This window comes from Furipterus horrens, unplaced genomic scaffold (genome assembly GCF_987537825.1).
Source record: "Furipterus horrens unplaced genomic scaffold, mFurHor1.1.pri manual_scaffold_1, whole genome shotgun sequence".
Lineage (NCBI taxonomy): Eukaryota > Metazoa > Chordata > Mammalia > Chiroptera > Furipteridae > Furipterus > Furipterus horrens.
The window spans coordinates 207,387,087-207,406,637 of record NW_028327171.1 but is presented as its reverse complement, the minus strand read 5'-3'; the positions used below and the strand labels follow the sequence as shown (position 1 = coordinate 207,406,637).

Below are 19,551 nucleotides of genomic sequence, written 5' to 3'. Positions count from 1 at the left end.
TTTGAATTACTGTAACAACATAATCAATAAAATATACTTAAAATTTAAAAAAATAAATAAATACAATATTCCCACCAAAAAACCCACAAAAACCTCCAAATATTTATTGAGAGTCTGTCTATGCCAGTCACTGTTTGAGGCCCTTGGCATACATGAGTGGACAAAATACAGAAACCTCTGCCCCGTGGAACTTAAATTTTAGCAAAGAGAAACATTTATATCTATAACCATAATAAATAGTACAGTATAGTCAGGGATGGGTCTTTCTGAGGAGACTTGTAGCAGAAAGAACTGCTGGTTCAAAACCTCTAAGGTGGGCCACTGCTTGACATGTTCAAAAACTTGTGTGGAACCCTGGCCAGGTAGCTCAGTTGGTTAGAGTTCTCCCAATACACCAAGATTGTGGATTTGATCCCCAGTCAGGGCACGTACCAGAATCAACCAATGAATGCATCAGTAAGTGGAACAACAAATTGATGTTTCTCTCTCTCTCTCTTTCCCCATCTCTCTCTAAAACCAATAAATTAAAACAAAAAAATTAAAACAAAGAACTTGCAGGGAGGTTGTAGTTCTTGGGTAGGATAATTCCTAAATTAACTCGTAGATTATATTTGATTCCTAATAGAATATTTTAAAACTGCTTTTAAAAACATCAAAAATTCTAACATTCATTTAGAAGAATTAATACGAGAAAATAGGATATTTTTGAAAAAGAAATCTTTGTAAGTACACTAACTCTTTCAAATATTAAAATGTACGAGATAGCTATAATAAAAAATGGTTTGGTATTGGCAATAGAATAGTTCTGCAATAGATCCAAATATATATGCAGATTTAATATATGCTAAAGAAGGTATTTAAAATCTGTGGGAAAAAAAAGAAATTTGTTTAATAAATTGTATTGGGCTAACTGGATCACTGAAAACAAAATGAAGCTGATTCATTCACTTGATCCAAAACCAAAACAAATTTCAGAAAGATCTGAGATTGAAATAGAAAAAAAGAATACATTCAAGTCCTTTAAGCAGTATACATGATTTAAAAAAAAATTGGGTGGTGAAAGAGCTTTTAAAATGTAACCTATACTTGGATAATAATGACATGAAATCATTTTTGAACCTTAAAAAAAAAAAACAACGAAACCTAAAACCCAGAATTTATAAAGGAAATGAATTATAAATTAGACTAAAACTTTGGGGGGAAAGCTCTTTATGAAAAATATCTTTAAAAAGTCAAATATTAAGTATTTCTACTGCTTTTCTACTCATCTATAGGCCATCAAGCATTTGTCTTCCCCTCCCCCCAAAAGTGCTACATTCTTTTTGTTTCCCACCTTTATCTTTACTTCCTTAGCAATACACCCAGGGAGGTGTACCTGGTTAATTAAACAGAACATTACTGATTATTTTGAAACCCTTTTGGCAGCCCAACTCCCTGGGCTGAATCCTTTCCATCCTATTTAAAATGAACTAGTCTCAGATTTTGTGTTTATCATTCCTTTTCCTTTTAGTTGTGATGTTTATTTACGTACCCCTAAACAATATCCTCCTTAGGTTAGCTTCATTTTCATTTTTATGTAAATGGCCTCATGCTGTATATATGCTTCTGTGGTTTACATTTTTATCCAAGAGATAACAATAATGACAGTTGCCCAATTTCCAGGAGCTATGACGTAAGAACTATATTAGTCATTTATGAGTATGGTTTCTAATCCTTACAATGATTCTCTAAGGTGTGTATTATTAAACCTACACTATAGATAAGGACGCTGAGTTTCAGAGGCCACAGGACACTTACGAGTGCCCAGAGGAGAGCAGGTCAGCATGCAATAATCCCAAAAGTCCTTTATTCATTAATTGAGTACTGAGTACCAATTTGGGAGCAGAGAGTTTTATTTAGTATTGGTGATGCTTGCCATTAATGGAGACTCTGACAATCTGGTATGTTGGGCACTGGGAAGGGATTTCCTGCAGCCAAGGAGGGAAGCTACTAATAAAGTGAAAAATGGCTTGATTGGCAATTGGGGGGTGGGGTTGGGGGGCTAAGTCCAACGGGGCTGCTGCCCCATCATCTGAATAGCCTGATGGCCTTAATTCACTGTGCAGTGGAAAAATAAGGGCAAGGTCCTCTGTGGAACAGCCTCAGCTCTGCCTTGAGAACTGGGTGATTGATAGCATGTGCCTCGGGTTTATTACCTGTGGAATGGGTATAATGGCAATACCTACCCTGGTGTATCTGTCCCCCATGGCTGCTGTAACAAATTACTACTAACTTGTTGGCTTAAAACAAAAAAAAAAATTTAGTCGTATAGTTCTGGAGATCAGAAGTTCATTATAGGCCTGATCCGGAGGGCTAGGGGAGAATCTCCCTTGCCTCTTCAGTTTCTGGTGGCTGCTGGCATTCCTTGGCTTGTGGCTGCATCACTCCGAGCTCTGCCTTCTGGTTACATTGTCTGCCTGTTTTCTGTTTCTCTTATAGGCGCTCACGTGAATGCATTTAGGACCCTTCCTAATAATTCAGGATACTCCCATCATTTTGAAATTTTTAACCTGCAAAGACTCTTTCCACTTCAGGCAACATTTACGGGTTCTAGGGATTAAGATCTAACATCTTCGGGCCGGAGGGGGGGGGTACGGAGGGGCTTATTCAGCCCAGCACACTCAGGGTTGTTACAAGGAAATCTGCTAATGCTGGCAGGAGACTGAGCATAGCATCGGCCCGTAGACAGCAGTGAGTAAATACCAGTCTGTTTCCTCTTTTTAAAAAAGGTCTCTTATGAGGCCTCCCCTATGGGCTGCTGTAGGTTGAAACAAAGCACATGTATAATACTCAGAAGTATAAAAGGGAGACTATGCAAGATTGAAAAGTTGAGGTCTGTTATGTGTCCTCCCGCTCCCTTCACTCGAATTTGCATATCCTTCCCTCTGGATACCCCAGACCCCGCCCACTCATCGTCTCCCCACCTCCCAGCGAAGATTTTCCACCTTGAGGCCCCGCCCCCTGCTACGAACCTTCCCTCTGGCTCCGCCTACCTAGTTTGACGTCCTCTCTCCGCATTGCGTTAGAGGCGTAAGGGCCTTTGCGGTCTGTCTAGTGTACTGCCCACCAAATCGTGGCCTAGTCTCCCCAATTCTGTCTCCTTTGTCAGCTTGAAGTTTATTCATTCAACGCACCTAGATTTACTGAGCATAATAGTGATAAGTTATTGCCTTCAGATGGAAAATAAAGGTAGAAGCTGTTGGAATAAGACTGGCAATACTTAAGACAGCCTGAGGCGAGGGACCGGGTCCTACATTCTTGGGTCTCGGAGTCCTGCCCGGCTCGCCGCGCAGGCGTAGTGGATTCACTCGCCATGCCGACTGTCAGCGTGAAGCGGGATCTGCTTTTCAAAGCCCTGGGCCGGACCTTCAGTGAGTGCCCGCCCCATGGCTTGGGTTCTGTGCCTTTTCTCGGGCGCAGGGACGCTCCCCCGCCACATCCAAAAGGGCGTCGTGGCAATGTTCATGCAGATTGACATGTTTCGGCATCGGGTAGTCGGGGGAAGGGGCAGCTGATGGCTGAAATGGCCGGCCTTGACTGATGGAAGCTCTCGGAACCGGTCTCGCCGCGGCTGCCGTTGCCTCCTCCGCACGTGTCCGGCTCGCGCTGTCATTCATTCCACGTTCTCACGTGGAGCGCCTACTGCGTGCCTAGGGCCCGGGGACAATGAGAATAAAGCCCCGGGTTGCGTCCTGAGTGCAGCTACCTGAGTGCAATGAGAAGAGGAACAGGGGAACCCCGATCATCAGGGATGGGAGAAGTTGGAGCGGGAGGGGTGACGGCGTTGCTTTTGTTTTGTTTTAGTCGTAACAGTTACGGAACCGCTCATTGAGCGCGAGACCCTGTTCTAAGCGCTTTGGGAATACAGCGGTGCACATGCCACAGAAGGTCCACGCAGATTCTGACGAGCGAGGCAAACAATGATTAGAACATAAAATAATTTAGGATACGGGGAAATGCGACTAAGGAAACAGGAAGGATCCTGTGCCAAGAGTAACTTTAGACGTTTGAGCAGAGACCTGAATGGCGAGGAGGCTACTTGGTGGGCTTAGTCTTCGGGCTCCACTCATCCCTTCAATTCTAAATAAGTGTGCGACCGTCTAAGGGTCGGGGGAGGGGCATTAAGTACAGTTACCAGTTACCATACGGAAGTGGCAGCCGAAGTTAGTCTGTCCGCCCCGTAATGACCCGCTGGTATGAAGGTCGTAGGTAGCAACTTGATCTGTGCGTTATCTTTGGTCTTAGGGCCCAATATGGTAAGAGAGCCCTAGTCCGTTCAACAGCTCCTGCTTCCCAGGATTCAAATATTACTGTGAAAGTCAAGTTCGCTTTTAAAAACGGGTCTAACGATGTACTTTGGGGTATTCTCGAAGCAGTATTCTCTCTAGCGTTCTGCCTTAGAACCCTGAAAATAGAGGTAATACTCCTGCCCTCTGAACTCTGGTCTCATTCCTTACTCTGTTTGTTTTATGATGTTATTTATATTTCTCACCCATTCTTCTAAATAGTATTTACTCTCATGGTATCCGGTATTCCTGAGTTGCTTAAGGTAGTACGTGGCAATTATTTGTTCAAGACATTGGTCAGTTCCCCCCAGGTATCTGTCTCTGGGGAAGTAAGAAGTAATCCAGATTTTAAACAATGGTGATGTTATTTATAGTATATTTATTTTCATGTGATGTTTTAATATATTCTCTAGCCGACCCCCATCCCCGTTTTCATATTTAGAGGTGAGGTAAGCTTGATTTTCTAGAAATACCTGTCAGCGACTGGATCTCTAAAATTTCAGTTGCTGCCACACAGCTTCCTCTCTGCCCTGACTTTTCATATCTTTGTTTGTTGAACTTCCATGCAGTTTGATTTTCTGGCAGTTCTGGTTGTTTTTAGTTTTGAGGTAGCTGTATTCCCTCTTACTTTTGTGGAGGATTGTGAAGCATGTCTGCCTATGCCTCCATCTTGGCTGGGAGTCTCAAAACCAGTTTTGAACTCATTGATTTTGATGCCTTTCAGTGCTAGTGCTGATTTTGTTTCACCTCTTCCACATCCTGGCAGATTGTGAAAAGTTTCCCTTTGAGACCTTTTTTGCATCTGGGGAAACAAACAAACAAAAAAATATTGCCTGGGGCAAGATCAGGTAGATAGGGAGGGCGGGCACACAGGGGTCACGTTTTTGGTTAAAAACTGAGCACTCAATGCAGGGTGGGCAGGTGTGCTTGCAAATCCCCCATCACGAGATGGGCAAACTCGTTCAAAGAGTCTTCCCAGAAAAATGCCGTGAAGCTGAACGCAGCCTCTCACAACAACGCCAGCTGGCACACTGATAACAGATGGTTCCTAGAACACTCATCTAGTTGAGGAAGCCTGCTTACAAGGGGCCCGCCCTCCAGAAGATAATTCTGATCTTTTTTTGTCCTTCCTCGCACGCACACTGGTAATGATGCTTTGTGCTCAACTTTTGGTAATGAGGAAACCCTGAAAACGCTTTCTACAGTAGTGAAGTAGAATATAACCTAAAAAAAGGAAGAGAACTATTAATTATTGCAGACCTACCGCATTTCAGGGTACTGTGACAGGGCCATTATATGCATGAACTTATTTAAATTTTTCCAGTAGTTGTATGCTATAAGTAAATGGTTGTAAAATGCTACTTTATGGATGAGGCATTTTGATCCACTTCATAGATGAGGCATAAGAATTAGAAAGTTTATATAAGGTCCCAAGCTCTCAGAACTACTAAGTGGGGTAGTCAGAATTCAAACTCAGATTGGCCTGCCTCCAATACCCTGTCAGGCTGCCTCAGAGAATTTTGAATGATGGGATTTATATGACGTTATTCCATTGTGTTGGGTCTGTGATTTGGAGCCTTCTGGACATTTGATCCCTATTTAATAGGTTACTTTTCTTCTAAGTAAATGGAAACTCCCCAGTTCAGGTAACCTAATTCTGTAATTGATGTTAGATGAATCAGCGTTAATAGTTTTTTGCATTTTTTCTTATTTTTAAGTTTTTTAACTTTTTTTGGGAGGGGGTGGTTTAAATGGTGGTATCTGATGGCTGATACTTGGCATGCTTGGTATAAGGCAAGTAATCAGAAAACACAGTTCATATACTCCTCATTTATGCTGATCAGATTAAAGCACTATTCTTTTTTTCTCCTCCCCTAGCTGACGAAGAATTTGATGAGCTCTGTTTTGAATTTGGTCTGGAACTTGATGAAATCGTATGTACTGGATATTTATTTTTCTGATATTCTGTTTGTAAGCCCATCTTTCAGAGGTGTACTGTAGTTTATCTTTGTTACCTATAGTCAGAACACTTGTGGGTCATGGTGATTCCTGTGGTCCTCTGCATCAAGGGGTTAAGTTCCGGTTCGGAGACTGTTGCTTTGCTTAAAATCTCAAGAGCGGTTTGTGCCCCAATATGGGTGTAGCACCTGACTCATGCTGTGGAGACGGGTGGGCCGCCCCAGGGTCCGAGTGAGCTCCTTGGCAGCGAGGCGCCTTCTTGCAGTTAAGCATCTGGAAGGGGGCCTGGGAAGCGGTGGAAGTGCTGCGGCAGCCACCGTTGCTGTGTCCCCGGCCTCGGGCTCCCACTCCTTCGTTCTCTGTCCCGCACCACACCTTGCTGTGTGCCGATTTAACCGATGTGAGTTCATTCCCAATTTATCACTGTACACACGGATCTTATAAAATGATCTGTTTTTGAAGACTTGTTGCTAGAAATGATTATGAAATATTTTCCTAGTTTTTGATTGATAACAAATATTTTAAAAATAGCATATTTACAAACTATATTAACTAATATTATGTATTAAAGACGTACTTATAACTAAAAAGATAATTTAGTGTTATTTAATGTTTTTTTAAATTTATTGATTTTGGAGAGAGGCAAATATTGATTTGTTGCATTATAAATAAGTGGTTGATTCTTGTATGTGCCCTGACTGGGGATTGAACCTGCGATCTTGGTATATCCAGACAGTACTTTAACCTGCTGAGCTACTGGGCTCATTTGTGGTGTTTTTGAATGAATGAGGATGCTAGATGTGTGAACTCAGTGAGTCATTTTTTATGTCTGTTGCAGAAAAAAATATGTGTAAGGTAGTTACTGCTTTATAGTGCTGACAGCTACTTTTTCAAAATAATTCATAGATTTATTTGGTTTTATTTTATTTTTGTGCTTGTTTTAGACTTCTGAGAAGGAAATTATAAGTAAAGAACAAGGTACTGAAAAGGCAGGGGGTGCATCTGATGTTGTTCTTTACAAAATTGACGTCCCCGCCAATAGATATGATCTCCTGTGTATGGAGGGATTGGTTCGAGGACTTCAAGTCTTTAAAGAAAGGTAAGGGAATATGCTCATTACATACTTTGCCAAATTGGATGTTTTTTTGTCTGTTGTTATCAGCAACTGTGTTTTAAGTTTCTAGAAAAAAACCTTGTGGGACAGGTGCACAGGTCTGCTAAGAGGGATGATTGGCAGGTGAGAGTCACGTAGATCATAAGCATTTGAAACTTAGAGTATCGAGTCATAGTCGTTCATTTTGGGAGCATATTTTAACACTTAAGTGGTTAATAGTTTTATGGAGAACTTGATTTTTTAAAAATATTTTATTTATTTATTTTTAGAGAGAGGGGAAGGGAAGGAGAGAGGAAGAGAAACATCAATGTGTGTTGTTGCCTCTTGGGTGCCCCCACCTGGGGAACTGGCCCGCGACCCAGGCATGTGCCCTGACCGGGAATCGAACCAGTGACTGGTTCGCAGCCCAGCGCTCAATCCACTGAGCCACACCAGCCAGAACTTGAAATGTTAGGAAGCTTGTTAGTTTGTATTTCTTTTTTAAATATTCAGTTCAAATTTGATTTGCTGTGACTTCAGCCAATTGTCCTAGTTCTGTTCATTTTGTTTACACAGCAGAGAAAATAATTGATTTATCAGATGTTTTGCTTAATAATAAGTTTGTTTTAATATTATTTTAGGATAAAAGCCCCAGTGTATAAACGGGTTATGCCTAATGGAGAAATCCAGAAATTGATCATCACAGAAGAGGTAATAAGGATAAAATCGTATTTTCCTTTGAAAACAGTCTCTTGTGTGTATATATAAGGTGGGGAGGAAAAAAGAACAAAGCTGAATCTTCTGCCAAATATAATTGCTTTGATCATTTGCTAAAATGGTTATGTATTTAACCACTAGCTTTTAAATATTGTTAGTTTGTATCAAGAAATGAAAGGGAACAAAGCATCTGTTTTCTATGAATAATTTTGGAAAATAACATCCAAATGTTTATTTAAGTTACATTTGAGATGTATTATTTAAATTGTGGTACAGTAATAAAATCAAACTTTTGGGGGAGGTTATTTTGGTAAAAATATCAACTATGAGCAAACTAAAGTTCAATTTTTTCTTAATTATTTAGTAAATTTTTCGAATTCCTCCTGAATGGAAATCCCATGAGGACAGTGACTTTGTCTTTTGTCACCATTATTATTTTATTGCCGGTCGGATGAACATGTACTTGCTTGAATGAAAAGGTGTGACCGTGTCAGGAGTGCAGCTAACTTTCTGTTGCTAGACGCTCTTACAAAGAAAAGCCTTAATACTTACCGTCCCCAATGGTTTGGATTTCAGACTGCGAAAATACGCCCTTACGCGGTCGCGGCGGTTCTCCGAAACATGAAGTTTACTAAAGACCGCTACGACAGCTTCATTGACCTTCAGGAGAAGTTACATCAGAACATTTGCAGGTTCGTGGCTGCATCTTCTTTTCTCCTTCCCTCCCTTCCTCCCGCCGCTGCTCCTCCCTCCCCTTCTCCTCCCCTTTCCGATTTCCCTCCTTTCTTTCTTTCACACACGCCTTTTCAAGGCATTTCTGAAGCAATAAAATGTGAGAGGAACTGGAGCTTAAATTTACTTTACCAGACAGCTGATTATTACTGCTTATAAATAGTATATGCATGGAGCAATAAGATATATTTTGGTTATACTGTATAGAGAAGAAATACCTAGTCCTAGAGATTTTTATGGTTTTTGTGTTTGTTTTTTGGCTCAAATTATTAGTAGTGGATTATTACTACTAAACATTAAACCATGGTAATGTGGACTATGATCTGTCACTTTAAAAATGGAAAATTTTTGACTTGCATTCACTTTCTGAGTGAGTATAATTATAAATTGACAGATAGAACTTGAGGCTTTTAATTGACCAAATTTTCTTATCATATCTTTCACATTACTGTACATTATTTCCCATACAACTCTATAGTGGTCTTCTAACCTAAGTAATTCCTGACCTCCTGAAGGTCAAGGAACAAAGCAATGAGAGTCCTTGAAATAATTTCAGTATTTCAAAGCTCTAATGAAAATTATATGCTTACTGACGATAACAAACATCAGGCTTTAGCTAATATACAAATTTTTTGTGTGTTGGTTCTGAAATATACTAGCACAAGTTACCTCAATCTGATCGAAAGGTATGATTAAATGGTTATATATATCTTGAATAAAAATAGTAGACTTTTTATTTTTTAGTAATTGCAATTTGGTAAACCATGGAGACTAGAAGAGGCTTGTGTATAAGTGATGGGCTAGGGAGAGGGTTGAGAGGAGACCCTGGATGTTTCCTTCTGGGGTGGAAAATGTCCAAAAGTAAAAATAATGCCTGTTGTTAAGCTCACAGGGTCTCTTTCCTGAAACATCTTTGCCCACATGGTAGAAGAAATATTTATTCCTAGTTCTTTCATAAAAAGAGTCTATTTGTTAGCTTGGTAAAATGTTATTATTAAGCAAAACAATAAAAATTTAAATACAATTTCAGAATAAAGAACAAGATGTAAGATTTCTGGCAAGCACAGGTGTGGGGGGTAAATGTTTGAGCCAGAGTATCTGTTCTGGATTTACTTTATTTGAAGACTATTTTTATCTAAATCAGAAGGCATTTCCTCAGTTCAGCCCTGAACTTTTATTTGGTATATTTGGAAATCGTGAGCTTTTTGATAGGAGAGGAATAACTCACATCCTAATACTCTTGTGTGCCAGAGTCCTTATCTGTCAGTAAATCCTAATTAACCTTAAGATGAACTTTGGAAAGTTGCCTTTTTTAAGGAATATATTCATCATTTAGTTTAAGTTATTGAATTCATTGGCATAAAGTTGTTTGTAATGTACCCTTACCCTTTTAAAATCTGTGGTATCTGTAGTGATGTCACCTTTTTATTGTGTCTTTTTTCCCTTGATCAGTGTGGCTAAGGCTTGGTTTCATGGACTTTTCTCTGCCCTTCTTCCCTCTGTTTTTCTGTTTTTCATTGATCTGTGTGGGGCTACGTAGTTGCTGCTGTGGCGGCAGGACTGCAGCCTCCTTTATCCGCTGCCGCAGGAACAGTGAGGTTTTCCGCTGTGTGAGCACGGTCCCCTCTAGTTCCCTTGGGTGGCTCTTCCCGTGGCCTCAGGTGCTTTCCGCACAGGCCTGTGCTGATCCGCACTCGGTGACCTGAGATCTCTCTCCTGGGAGCTGTCCCCTCTGCAGTACCCTGTCCGCTGAGATCCTGCCCTCTTGGTCTCCCTAGGCTCTCAGCTGTGTCTCCACCCGGATCCCCCTTTCCTGCCCTACAGCTCGGAAGCCCCTCCAGGCAGTAAGCTGGGACAGTTGTGGGGCCCCCCCTTATTGGTTTCCTGTCTCTCAGGAACTGCCGCCCCTCATTGCCTGTGCCCAGTGCCAGGCAGGAAAGCCATCAGTTCGTGTGTCTTGCCCTTTGTTTCCGGAAAGACAGTAAATCCAGCCTCTGTTACTCCGTCTTGAATGGAAGTGTTCAGTGAATTTTTTCCTTCAGTTATTTTAATTTTCATTTCTAGAATCCATTCGGTTTCTTCTTAAAAGTTTTCCTTTTTCTGCTGATATTTCCTCATCTGTTCACTAGGTGTATATTTTGCCCATAATACTTGAACACTTTTTTGTTCCAGTAGCTTTAAGATCTGTGTGGTGATTTGGAAACCTGGGTCACCTTAGCACGGATGGGTGTTTGAAGTATGAGTCGCATTTCCCTGTTTCCTCTTCTTTTGTTTTTGTATTGATTTGACAGACAGGCAGATGGACAGACAGACATCAATCGGCCGTTCCACGTATTTATGCATTCGTTGGTTTATTCTCGTGTGTGCCCTCACGGGAGATCAAACCCACAGCCTTGGCGTATCAGGACGATGCTCCAACCAGCTAAGCTTCCCCGCCAGGGCCCCCCCGTTCCTCCTCATGCCCACTGCTACACATAGAATATTGTCATGGAAGGTGCTCTTGATTTCGTCTTACTTGTCTGAAGATGGCTTTGTTCTTGCAGGCAGGGACTCTTGAATATTAACTAGACTCGGGCTTGAAACACTTGGCTAGATCAGACCTCTGCAGTTGTTGCAGCTGAATTATTGCTAGCCCTTCCAGCTCTCCCCTGCTCCTATTTCACAGCAAAACTTGAACATTTTTGCCAGTACGATAGGTAAAATCTTGGGATTATATAGTGTGTGTGTGTGTGTGTAAAATTTGGGATAGTAATCCTTTTTCTGTACATGGATTGTAAACCTTTTCTATCAGTGTGTCTTTTGACTTTGTGTTGGGGGGTATCTTTGGATATATTAGGTTTTCAATTTGGATATCATCACATTTGTCAGTCTTACGGTATGAATTTTACATTTTGTGTCTAACTTAAAAAGGGGTGTCCGTGGGCTCATGCACTGCTCTGGAAACTAAGGTGTGTTTTGGTTACTAATGATAGAAACATGCAAATGCTTGTCATTTGTTACCCTGAATTAATGTTGGCAGAGTGCCATTTAGTTCATAAGAAATTAGAAATTAAGACTCTAAAAGTACATTTATTTTAATTTAAAAATAATGCTTATACAGCCCTGGCCCGTGGCTCGGTTGGTTGGAACATCGTCTCGTACTTCAGAAGGCTGCAGGTTTGATTCCTGGCCAGGGCACGTGCCTAAGTCGTGGGTTTGGTCCCTGGTCGGGGCACGTACGGGAGGCAACCAGTTGATGTTTCTCCCCCACTCTCCCCACCTTCTTTTCTCTCTAAAGTCAATTAATGGGTGAGGATTTAAAAAGTTAATTAGAAAAATAATGCTTCTGCTGTACATTGGTCGTGACACGGTTTACAGATCTGAGACGTGAAACAGATTTGTTGAAGCATTAGTCAACCCTGGTCCTTAGGAAGGCACTTCTAGTAATACCTGCAGATATTACAACTGTGTTGACCAAAACGTCCCATGCATGCATATTCAGTGTTTAACTGGGGACAGAAGTGTGGTGGGCGGGTGTCTGATTCTACGGTTTTGAACTTTGTTCTGCTCTATTGTCTTTGAATAATTTTTATGGTTTCTTTTGTGTTTATGTTTGTCTTGTTTTTCAAAATGAGTAGCTCTTTGATTCATCTGAAATTTTATTTTTTTGTGATTGGCTTGAAGTTAAAAGTTAGCGATATTTTGAGGTACTGTTTTAGGATTAGGAGATCAATATTAGTGTCTGAGAAAAGCACAGACTTTTTTTTAACACATGGGTTTGACAGTCTTTATATGACTTACTGAACCATATATATTTCAGCGTATGATCGTTTTGGAGTTATCTTTTATAAAAATATAACTCATTGAGTAAAGTAACACTTCCTTTTTTGCTTGTCAACAATTCTGTTCTATTCAACCATATTTATTAAAGTTTTAGTCACCAGTCTTAGAGGTTGACCAAAGTTGGTTCCTTACAATTTTTAAAAACTATTTTATAGTTAATGTAATATGGACTTTAATGAAATTCTTGATAATGAATGCATTTTATCTCTTTGGTCTGTGAATGTGTTTATGCATAAATATACAAATATATGGACATACATATAAAGTCAATTTTAGGAAATCTTGAGAACACCATAAATTCTGATGTACTTTCTCTTTCTGAGTTGTCTCTTAGGAAGCTTAGAGCCATATTTGTGGCCCTCCTTTGTAAGACTGGGCCTTTACATTCTCATTTAGTAGTAACATCCTTCCTGGCTCTGTTTGATATCCCCACTTCTGTTGCTTTCTCTCCTAATTTGTAACTTATTGTACGTTCCTAAAATTACCTTAAATCCTTTGCAGATAAACTGTAGAATAAATAAAATTAATAACTTTTGAACTTTCCTTACACATCAAACTTTAAATTAACAATTCTTAAAATTAAATTTTCTCCATTGTTAATGTAATATAGCTATGTGACAGAAAATTTAGGAAAATATAGATAAGTCAAAAAAATACAGCAATTTGGTAGTTTACTCTAATTTAGTAAAACATTTATGTTTACTTGAGGACACTGATTGGAATAAGGTTAAAGAAACATGGGGAGGAACGTTGACTTGGAAAGTGTCCTGTGGCATCGGCCTTGGGAAAGCTTATTGATGAGGAATTTACTTCAGCTACTGAAATAGTGTGTTGTTGTTCATAGCTTTATAATTGCTCATTCCTTTTAATGGTTGTGAGAATTTGTTCCCTTTACTCCTCTGAAGTTGCCATAGAGCAACAGGCAATTTTAGGGAAGTGTCGAAAAATAATTTTTAAGAACATATGGTCTGTTATCTTTAGAATTTCTGCTTTGTAATATTCAGATCTCTTTCTCTTTTTTTTAGGTTTAGACATTTCTTTCTTTTTTTTTTTCAGATTTAATGTGTTTTATTGATTAAAATATTACATTTGTGCCAATTTCCCTTCCCTCTGCTCCCCTCCACCCGGTGGCCCCCCTCCCTCCAGTTGTCCCCCCCTTTTAGATTATGTCCATTAGTTGTGCATACAGTTCCTCCCAACCTCTCTCCATCTATTCCATTCCCTCCTACCATGATCCCCAATTCCTGTATCATCTCCCTCCCTCTCCCCACTCCCCCTCCCTTTCTCTGTCTCTTTCCTTCTCGTTCCTCTCTCCCTCTCTTTCAACCTTTAGGAAAAGAGCGTTGGTTGCTATTGGCACCCATGACTTGGACACTTTGTCGGGCCCATTTACGTATACTGCGAAGCGACCTTCAGATATCAAATTCAAACCTCTAAATAAGACAAAGGAGTATACAGCCTGTGAGCTGATGAACATGTACAAGGTAAATGTTCCTTTACGTTCTGCAGTACCTTTGAATAAAACTTGAAATTCCTTCAAAGTCAAGTCTTAGAATTAGAGAAACGTAATGAGTGCTTTTAAAAAAAATAGCAGTGTCTGGGCTGCCACACAGACACTGATTACTTGATCTAGGGCAGGTACTGGGTATAGTTTTTTTTTATTATTACATTTATATCCTCTTGGATGAATTTAATGTACAGCTAGGATTGAAAACTACTGAAGGAGACCATACCACGTTGTAGTATTCCTAGTTGGCTATGATTAGAACTCATGTAAGTATGAGGAACAATAAGATTTAGCTAGGTTGTTTTTATTTTTTTGTAGGAAACGCTACTACAAAGTGTCTGCCTCATTGTTTTTCATTTTAGTGCCCAGCAGTGACAGTGAATTCAGTAGTCACTTTAAGGTGTGCATCACGAGAGAAGCTGTGGGTACCACTTGAAAAAAGCAGCTGTTATCCTTGGCCTGATTTCTTTTAATTTCTCTAAATCTTTTTGTGGCGGTGTTTGTTTTATTTGAGCTGACTCAGGCTTTCCAGGGCAAATTTGTTTTTGCTGTTCAAAGTGGCTCTGTTGTGTTCTCATCTCTTCCCGGTGGGAGATGAGGCTTATGTGTAAGGTGCTGAGATACTAATTTGTATTAGAAAATTTAGAACTCTGTAATTTGGGGCATCGATAGAAATAAAAAACTAATTTTGTTCGCCTTAATTTTTTTTCAGACTGACAACCACCTGAAACATTACTTACATATCATTGAAAATAAACCCCTGTACCCAGTTATCTGTGATAGCAATGGTGTCGTCCTGTCAATGCCCCCGATCATCAATGGTGAGCTGTTTCTTAAGTGTCTTAGATTTTTGCTCTCTCCTTGCTGTTAGCATTTCTGTAGAATTCTCAATGGAACTGGCTGAATCAAATCAAATTAACTCTTAATCTGAGAATCTCAGGTCTTTTGTAAATTTTTTTTTTTTTTCTTTTTGGTAATAGTTCTTTCCATTTATTTATTCAACAACATTTTACTTGGGATTTTTATACAATTTATATATGTGTAAATATTTACAAGTTTATAAATATTTTCTGATGCCAGCCTCTGGATTCTGTTATATTCCTCCAAAGAGTATTAATGTTTTGGTTTTAGAAGGTAATTCACTTGGTTAAACCCAAAGTCAAATTCTGCTTTGTCTGTTTTATAGTTAAACTAAAACTTTTAAATTGAATTTTACCCTCTTCTCTCTTTTCTGAAGGTATTTTTGATGAGGCAATTTGACTCTTAATTACAAAATTTAATGGTGTCGAAGCCATAGATGTTTGTTTTTCTGGAGATGAGACCAGGGTTTAGTTGATTCACAATAGATAGGAGAGTTTTTGCCTTCTCGAGATCTTGGACTTGTAAGTGGTTAAGAATCTGGGCTTTGGAGTTAGTCAGATCCAGACTCAAATCTCAGCCTTGCTGCTTAGTAACACCTTGTGATCATGGTAGACGAGCTTCATCTCAGAATGTTGGTTGTCTCTGCAGCCCTGTCGTAGGGTTGTTGTGAAGACGAGGTCAGGCAGCCTCTGTGACGTGCTGGGTATAATGGCACCCGACACACTGAGTGCATCAGTAAGGCCTCTTCTGCAAGGGGGCTTGCAAGTTGTGCGCCTCCTTACTTTGAGATCTTAGCTTATGTTGTGTTGTAAATTAAAATGTAGGTTCTGTTTTGTAGAGCTTTTTTGTGCACTTACATTTCTAAAACTGATTTTGCGTTCATTATAGGAAATCACTCCAAAATAACAGTGAATACTAAAAATGTATTTATTGAATGCACAGGAACTGACTTTACTAAGGTAAATAAAACTTTTTTTCTGTTTTTGTACTGTTAGGATAGATTTTACTTCTGGGCCAAGACTGTATGGCTAAATTTTAAAATATGTTTATTTTGAAGGTGGGAACATATTTTAGAAAATTAGAAAGCATAAATAGTCTACACTTTTTTTATGGTGCTTTCATTCAGTTGACAAATGTTTAGCGAGCACCTACTGTCTTTTAAGTGCCAAGAATTTAATAATGTGTTACATGTTCCTTGACTTCAAAGAACTTGTAGTTTTGGGAGAATTAACCACAGTGTTGTAATGTGAGCTATATAAATTGTTTATCTTAGTTGGCTTAATTGAAATGCTGAGTAACTGGGTACCTTTGTATATTTGGTAAAAATTCTTTAAAAACAAACTGGCTATAAAGAAATTTTATTTTGCAAATTGACAAAGGATTTATGTGCACAGTGATTATCTAGACTGTAGAATACTAGCTGTGCACTCACTGTCAGCCATGTGAGTGGGATTGGGTTGCTGTGAAAGCTTTTTCTAAGGCATATGATTTCTTTATGCATGTTGACCAAGGAATAGAGTGAGGTGGCAGCAGAGCACCTTAAGGTAAACTTGGATGGCAGGAGGCCGCGGGAGTGTAGAAGGCAGATAAGTGGTGTTCACGTAAATTTACAGAATCAGAGAGTTGTAAGGTATTTCATTTATAACTTTCATGTACCATATTTGCCTTGAGAAATATTGTCAGTAATATTCATATTAAAAGACATTTTTAAATTCATATATTGGCAGATATTGAATATCTTTCTTAAAGCTTATATGTAAGAGTGAAATATATATAAAAGCAAAGCATATATTCTAATAAGGTTACTGTATTTTTCATATTTTTTAATTAAAATTTTTTTCAACAGATCTGTGGCCTTCAGTATATTAGGTGTTGTTCTTTGTGATTGAGATATATATGTATATATTTATATATAATACGTATTTTGTATATATATTTTTTAATCCTTATAATAACCAAATGAGGTAGGGAATTTTATTAATTCCACTTAACAGATGAAGAAACTAAGGTACAAAGACAATAAGTAACCTGCCCCGAGCCAGACTGTTAGTGCTGGTGAGTGGTTGAGGCTGAAGCCAGGCGTCTGGCTGCAGAGCTCATGGTATTGGTAAGATTCCCCCCATCAGTTAGCCGTCTGTCTCCCTCAGAACATCGTGAATCCGAGGGAGAGGGTGGGGAAGTAAATGATTTGTCTCTGTCATGGATTGTAACTTTCAGAAAACCACGTAAATGCTGAACTTTCAGGTAAGGACAGGCCTAATTTAGCTCCTAAGTGCTTATTCCACTCCCCTTTTTACAATGTGCATATAGAGGTCCATTTTTAGACATTTGGGAACTAAGTTATATTAAATATTAATTCATTTCCATCTAAGTGAAGGGAGAATGCATATATTTATAGATTATCATATTTGTTTTTTTCTTTGCAGGCAAAAATAGTTCTTGATGTTATTGTCACCATGTTCAGTGGATATTGTGAGAATCAATTTATGTAAGTTCGTTTGGCACCTCTACCGATGGCCTGTTGTTCTGAAGGCAAAGCACAAAGGCCTTGTGCTAAACATAAAGATGAAAAATATGTTTCTGTAACTAGAACATAAAATCTCTTTGGCTCTAAGACATAGGCATAAATAATGTGTAAAATAAAAAGTGATAAGCACTTCAAAAAGTTTCAGTAATGTTCTGGCTGTTTGTAAGGGTGAGCTACTCCTAGCTGGGACGATCCGGGCAGGCCTGCCAAGTGGGTGCTGCTGAAGAGACATGAGAGCCATAGGAGACAGAATCCTACAGTGAGGTTGTATTTGGGAGGCTTAATCTAGACTGCAGTTTTGGAATGTGAATAGTTTGAAAAAGTGGAGGCTACAGTTGTAGACCATGTGAAAGATTGATTAACCAGGCACATTTCTATAATTTATAGACCCTTTTTTTCTTAAGTATTTTATTTTATTTTTATTTTTCAGGGTTGAAGCAGCTGAGGTAGTTTTTCCTAATGGAAAATCATATACCTTTCCAGTAAGTACTTAAGAAGTGATTTGATGATGATGATGATGATGATAAGGATGATACTAGCTATAGTGTTCATAGATTTGTTTATCTCTCGATTCTGTTGGTCACCTGGGTAGTTCCTGTGGTCTGGCCCAGCATGGCTAGACTCTGCTGGGCTCGCTGGCATGTCCTCTTCTGGCAGTGGGGTCAGCAGGTCAAGTGTCTCTTCATCCAGCAGGATAGCCTGGTCTTTATTCCGTGATGATGTTGCAGGATTCCCAGCAGCAAGAGAGCATGTCCAGGGCCCGGATGCTTTGAAGCAAGCTGCCTGTTGGCCAAGACCAGTAGTTTTGCTAGACTGGAAGAGGGGCGAGGTAGTCTCCAAGGCCACAGAGACTGGGCGGGTTTGGCGCCATCGATACAGTTTTCCCAGAGCGGTGGTTGGGATTAGCCAGAGATGGCTTTTTGATCTGTTTTAAAATAATGTCTGATTTGAAAAACTTTCTTTTTCTTTTTACTATGAAGAATTGCCAAGTGTTAGTGAAAGTGAAATATGTAGCAGATTTATTCCCCTGTAATAATGTTTTGAAACACCAAACCAAGTACTTTCGATGTGTGACACTTTCTGGGGAGAGAAATGAAACTGTAACAATGACTTGGAATAGGAAGAGGCTAACACTGTATCCACCTGAGATGATTTAAGCTTCTCAAAATCTTTCTCTCCGAAGGAACTGGCTTACCGAAAGGAGATGGTGAGAGCCGACCTAATTAACAAAAAAGTTGGAATCAGGTATGCTCTGGAAACTTCATTTATTTATTCAATGGTTGGAGAGAATGCAAGAATGAAGTGCACACAGGTTATTTAATTTTTCCCAAAAGAAGGCTGGGAATTACCCCTTCAGAGTAAGCGAAGTGATAAGAGGACATCTGTTAGGCTGTCTGGTGTCTAATGGGATTTAGAAAGAAAAGTAGCCATTTCAGTTGGTAGCATGTTTTCAAACAACATAGAAACATGTTTTAAATAGTCCAGTGACGTTTATACATTCCTATTTCAGAGAAAGCCCGGAAAATCTTGCTAAGCTTCTGACCAGGATGTGCTTAAAGTCAGAAGTCATTGGTGATGGGAATCAAATTGAGGTTGAAATCCCTCCGACCAGAGCGGATGTTATCCATGCATGTGATATTATAGAAGACACAGCTATTGCCTATGGCTATAACAACATTCAGATGGCTCTCCCCAAAACGTACACCATAGCTAATCAAGTAAGGTTGCACCCTGAAATAAACACTCCTTACTGTTAGAGAGTGATTGCCGAATGCCAGGAAGGCTTCGAGAGGAACAGAATGTAGGCACTGAGAGGCACTTGCTGTGGGGAGGACACAAAACAGATGCCCAGCTGAGCAGAGTAAGTAGAAAACCTGTTTTGACTAGTTCTTTGGAGAAAGACAGGTTTTGAGTGTGGCGCCCTTGGTGACCAACTGGGCGACTCATTTTCTCAGCCGGGCCTGGAGACAGAAGCAGGCGTGGTAGGGGGAACAGTGTAGGGTGTCAG

General features: G+C 39.6%; 1 protein-coding gene across 1 annotated transcript in view; it reads left to right on the top strand.

The window, feature by feature from the left end:
- Positions 1 to 3,323: 3,323 nt before the first annotated feature.
- Positions 3,324 to 19,551, top strand: part of FARSB (phenylalanyl-tRNA synthetase subunit beta) — a 52,260-nt gene continuing 36,032 nt past the window's right edge. Inside the window, exons 1-12 of the mRNA XM_090284596.1 lie at positions 3,324 to 3,410; positions 6,204 to 6,259; positions 7,229 to 7,383; positions 8,019 to 8,088; positions 8,671 to 8,786; positions 13,982 to 14,132; positions 14,868 to 14,976; positions 15,905 to 15,975; positions 17,443 to 17,504; positions 17,974 to 18,025; positions 18,727 to 18,788; positions 19,054 to 19,261. Coding sequence (XP_090140722.1) covers positions 3,353 to 3,410; positions 6,204 to 6,259; positions 7,229 to 7,383; positions 8,019 to 8,088; positions 8,671 to 8,786; positions 13,982 to 14,132; positions 14,868 to 14,976; positions 15,905 to 15,975; positions 17,443 to 17,504; positions 17,974 to 18,025; positions 18,727 to 18,788; positions 19,054 to 19,261 — 1,170 coding nt within the window. The 5' untranslated portion in view covers positions 3,324 to 3,352. The remainder of the gene's footprint in view (positions 3,411 to 6,203; positions 6,260 to 7,228; positions 7,384 to 8,018; positions 8,089 to 8,670; positions 8,787 to 13,981; positions 14,133 to 14,867; positions 14,977 to 15,904; positions 15,976 to 17,442; positions 17,505 to 17,973; positions 18,026 to 18,726; positions 18,789 to 19,053; positions 19,262 to 19,551) is intronic.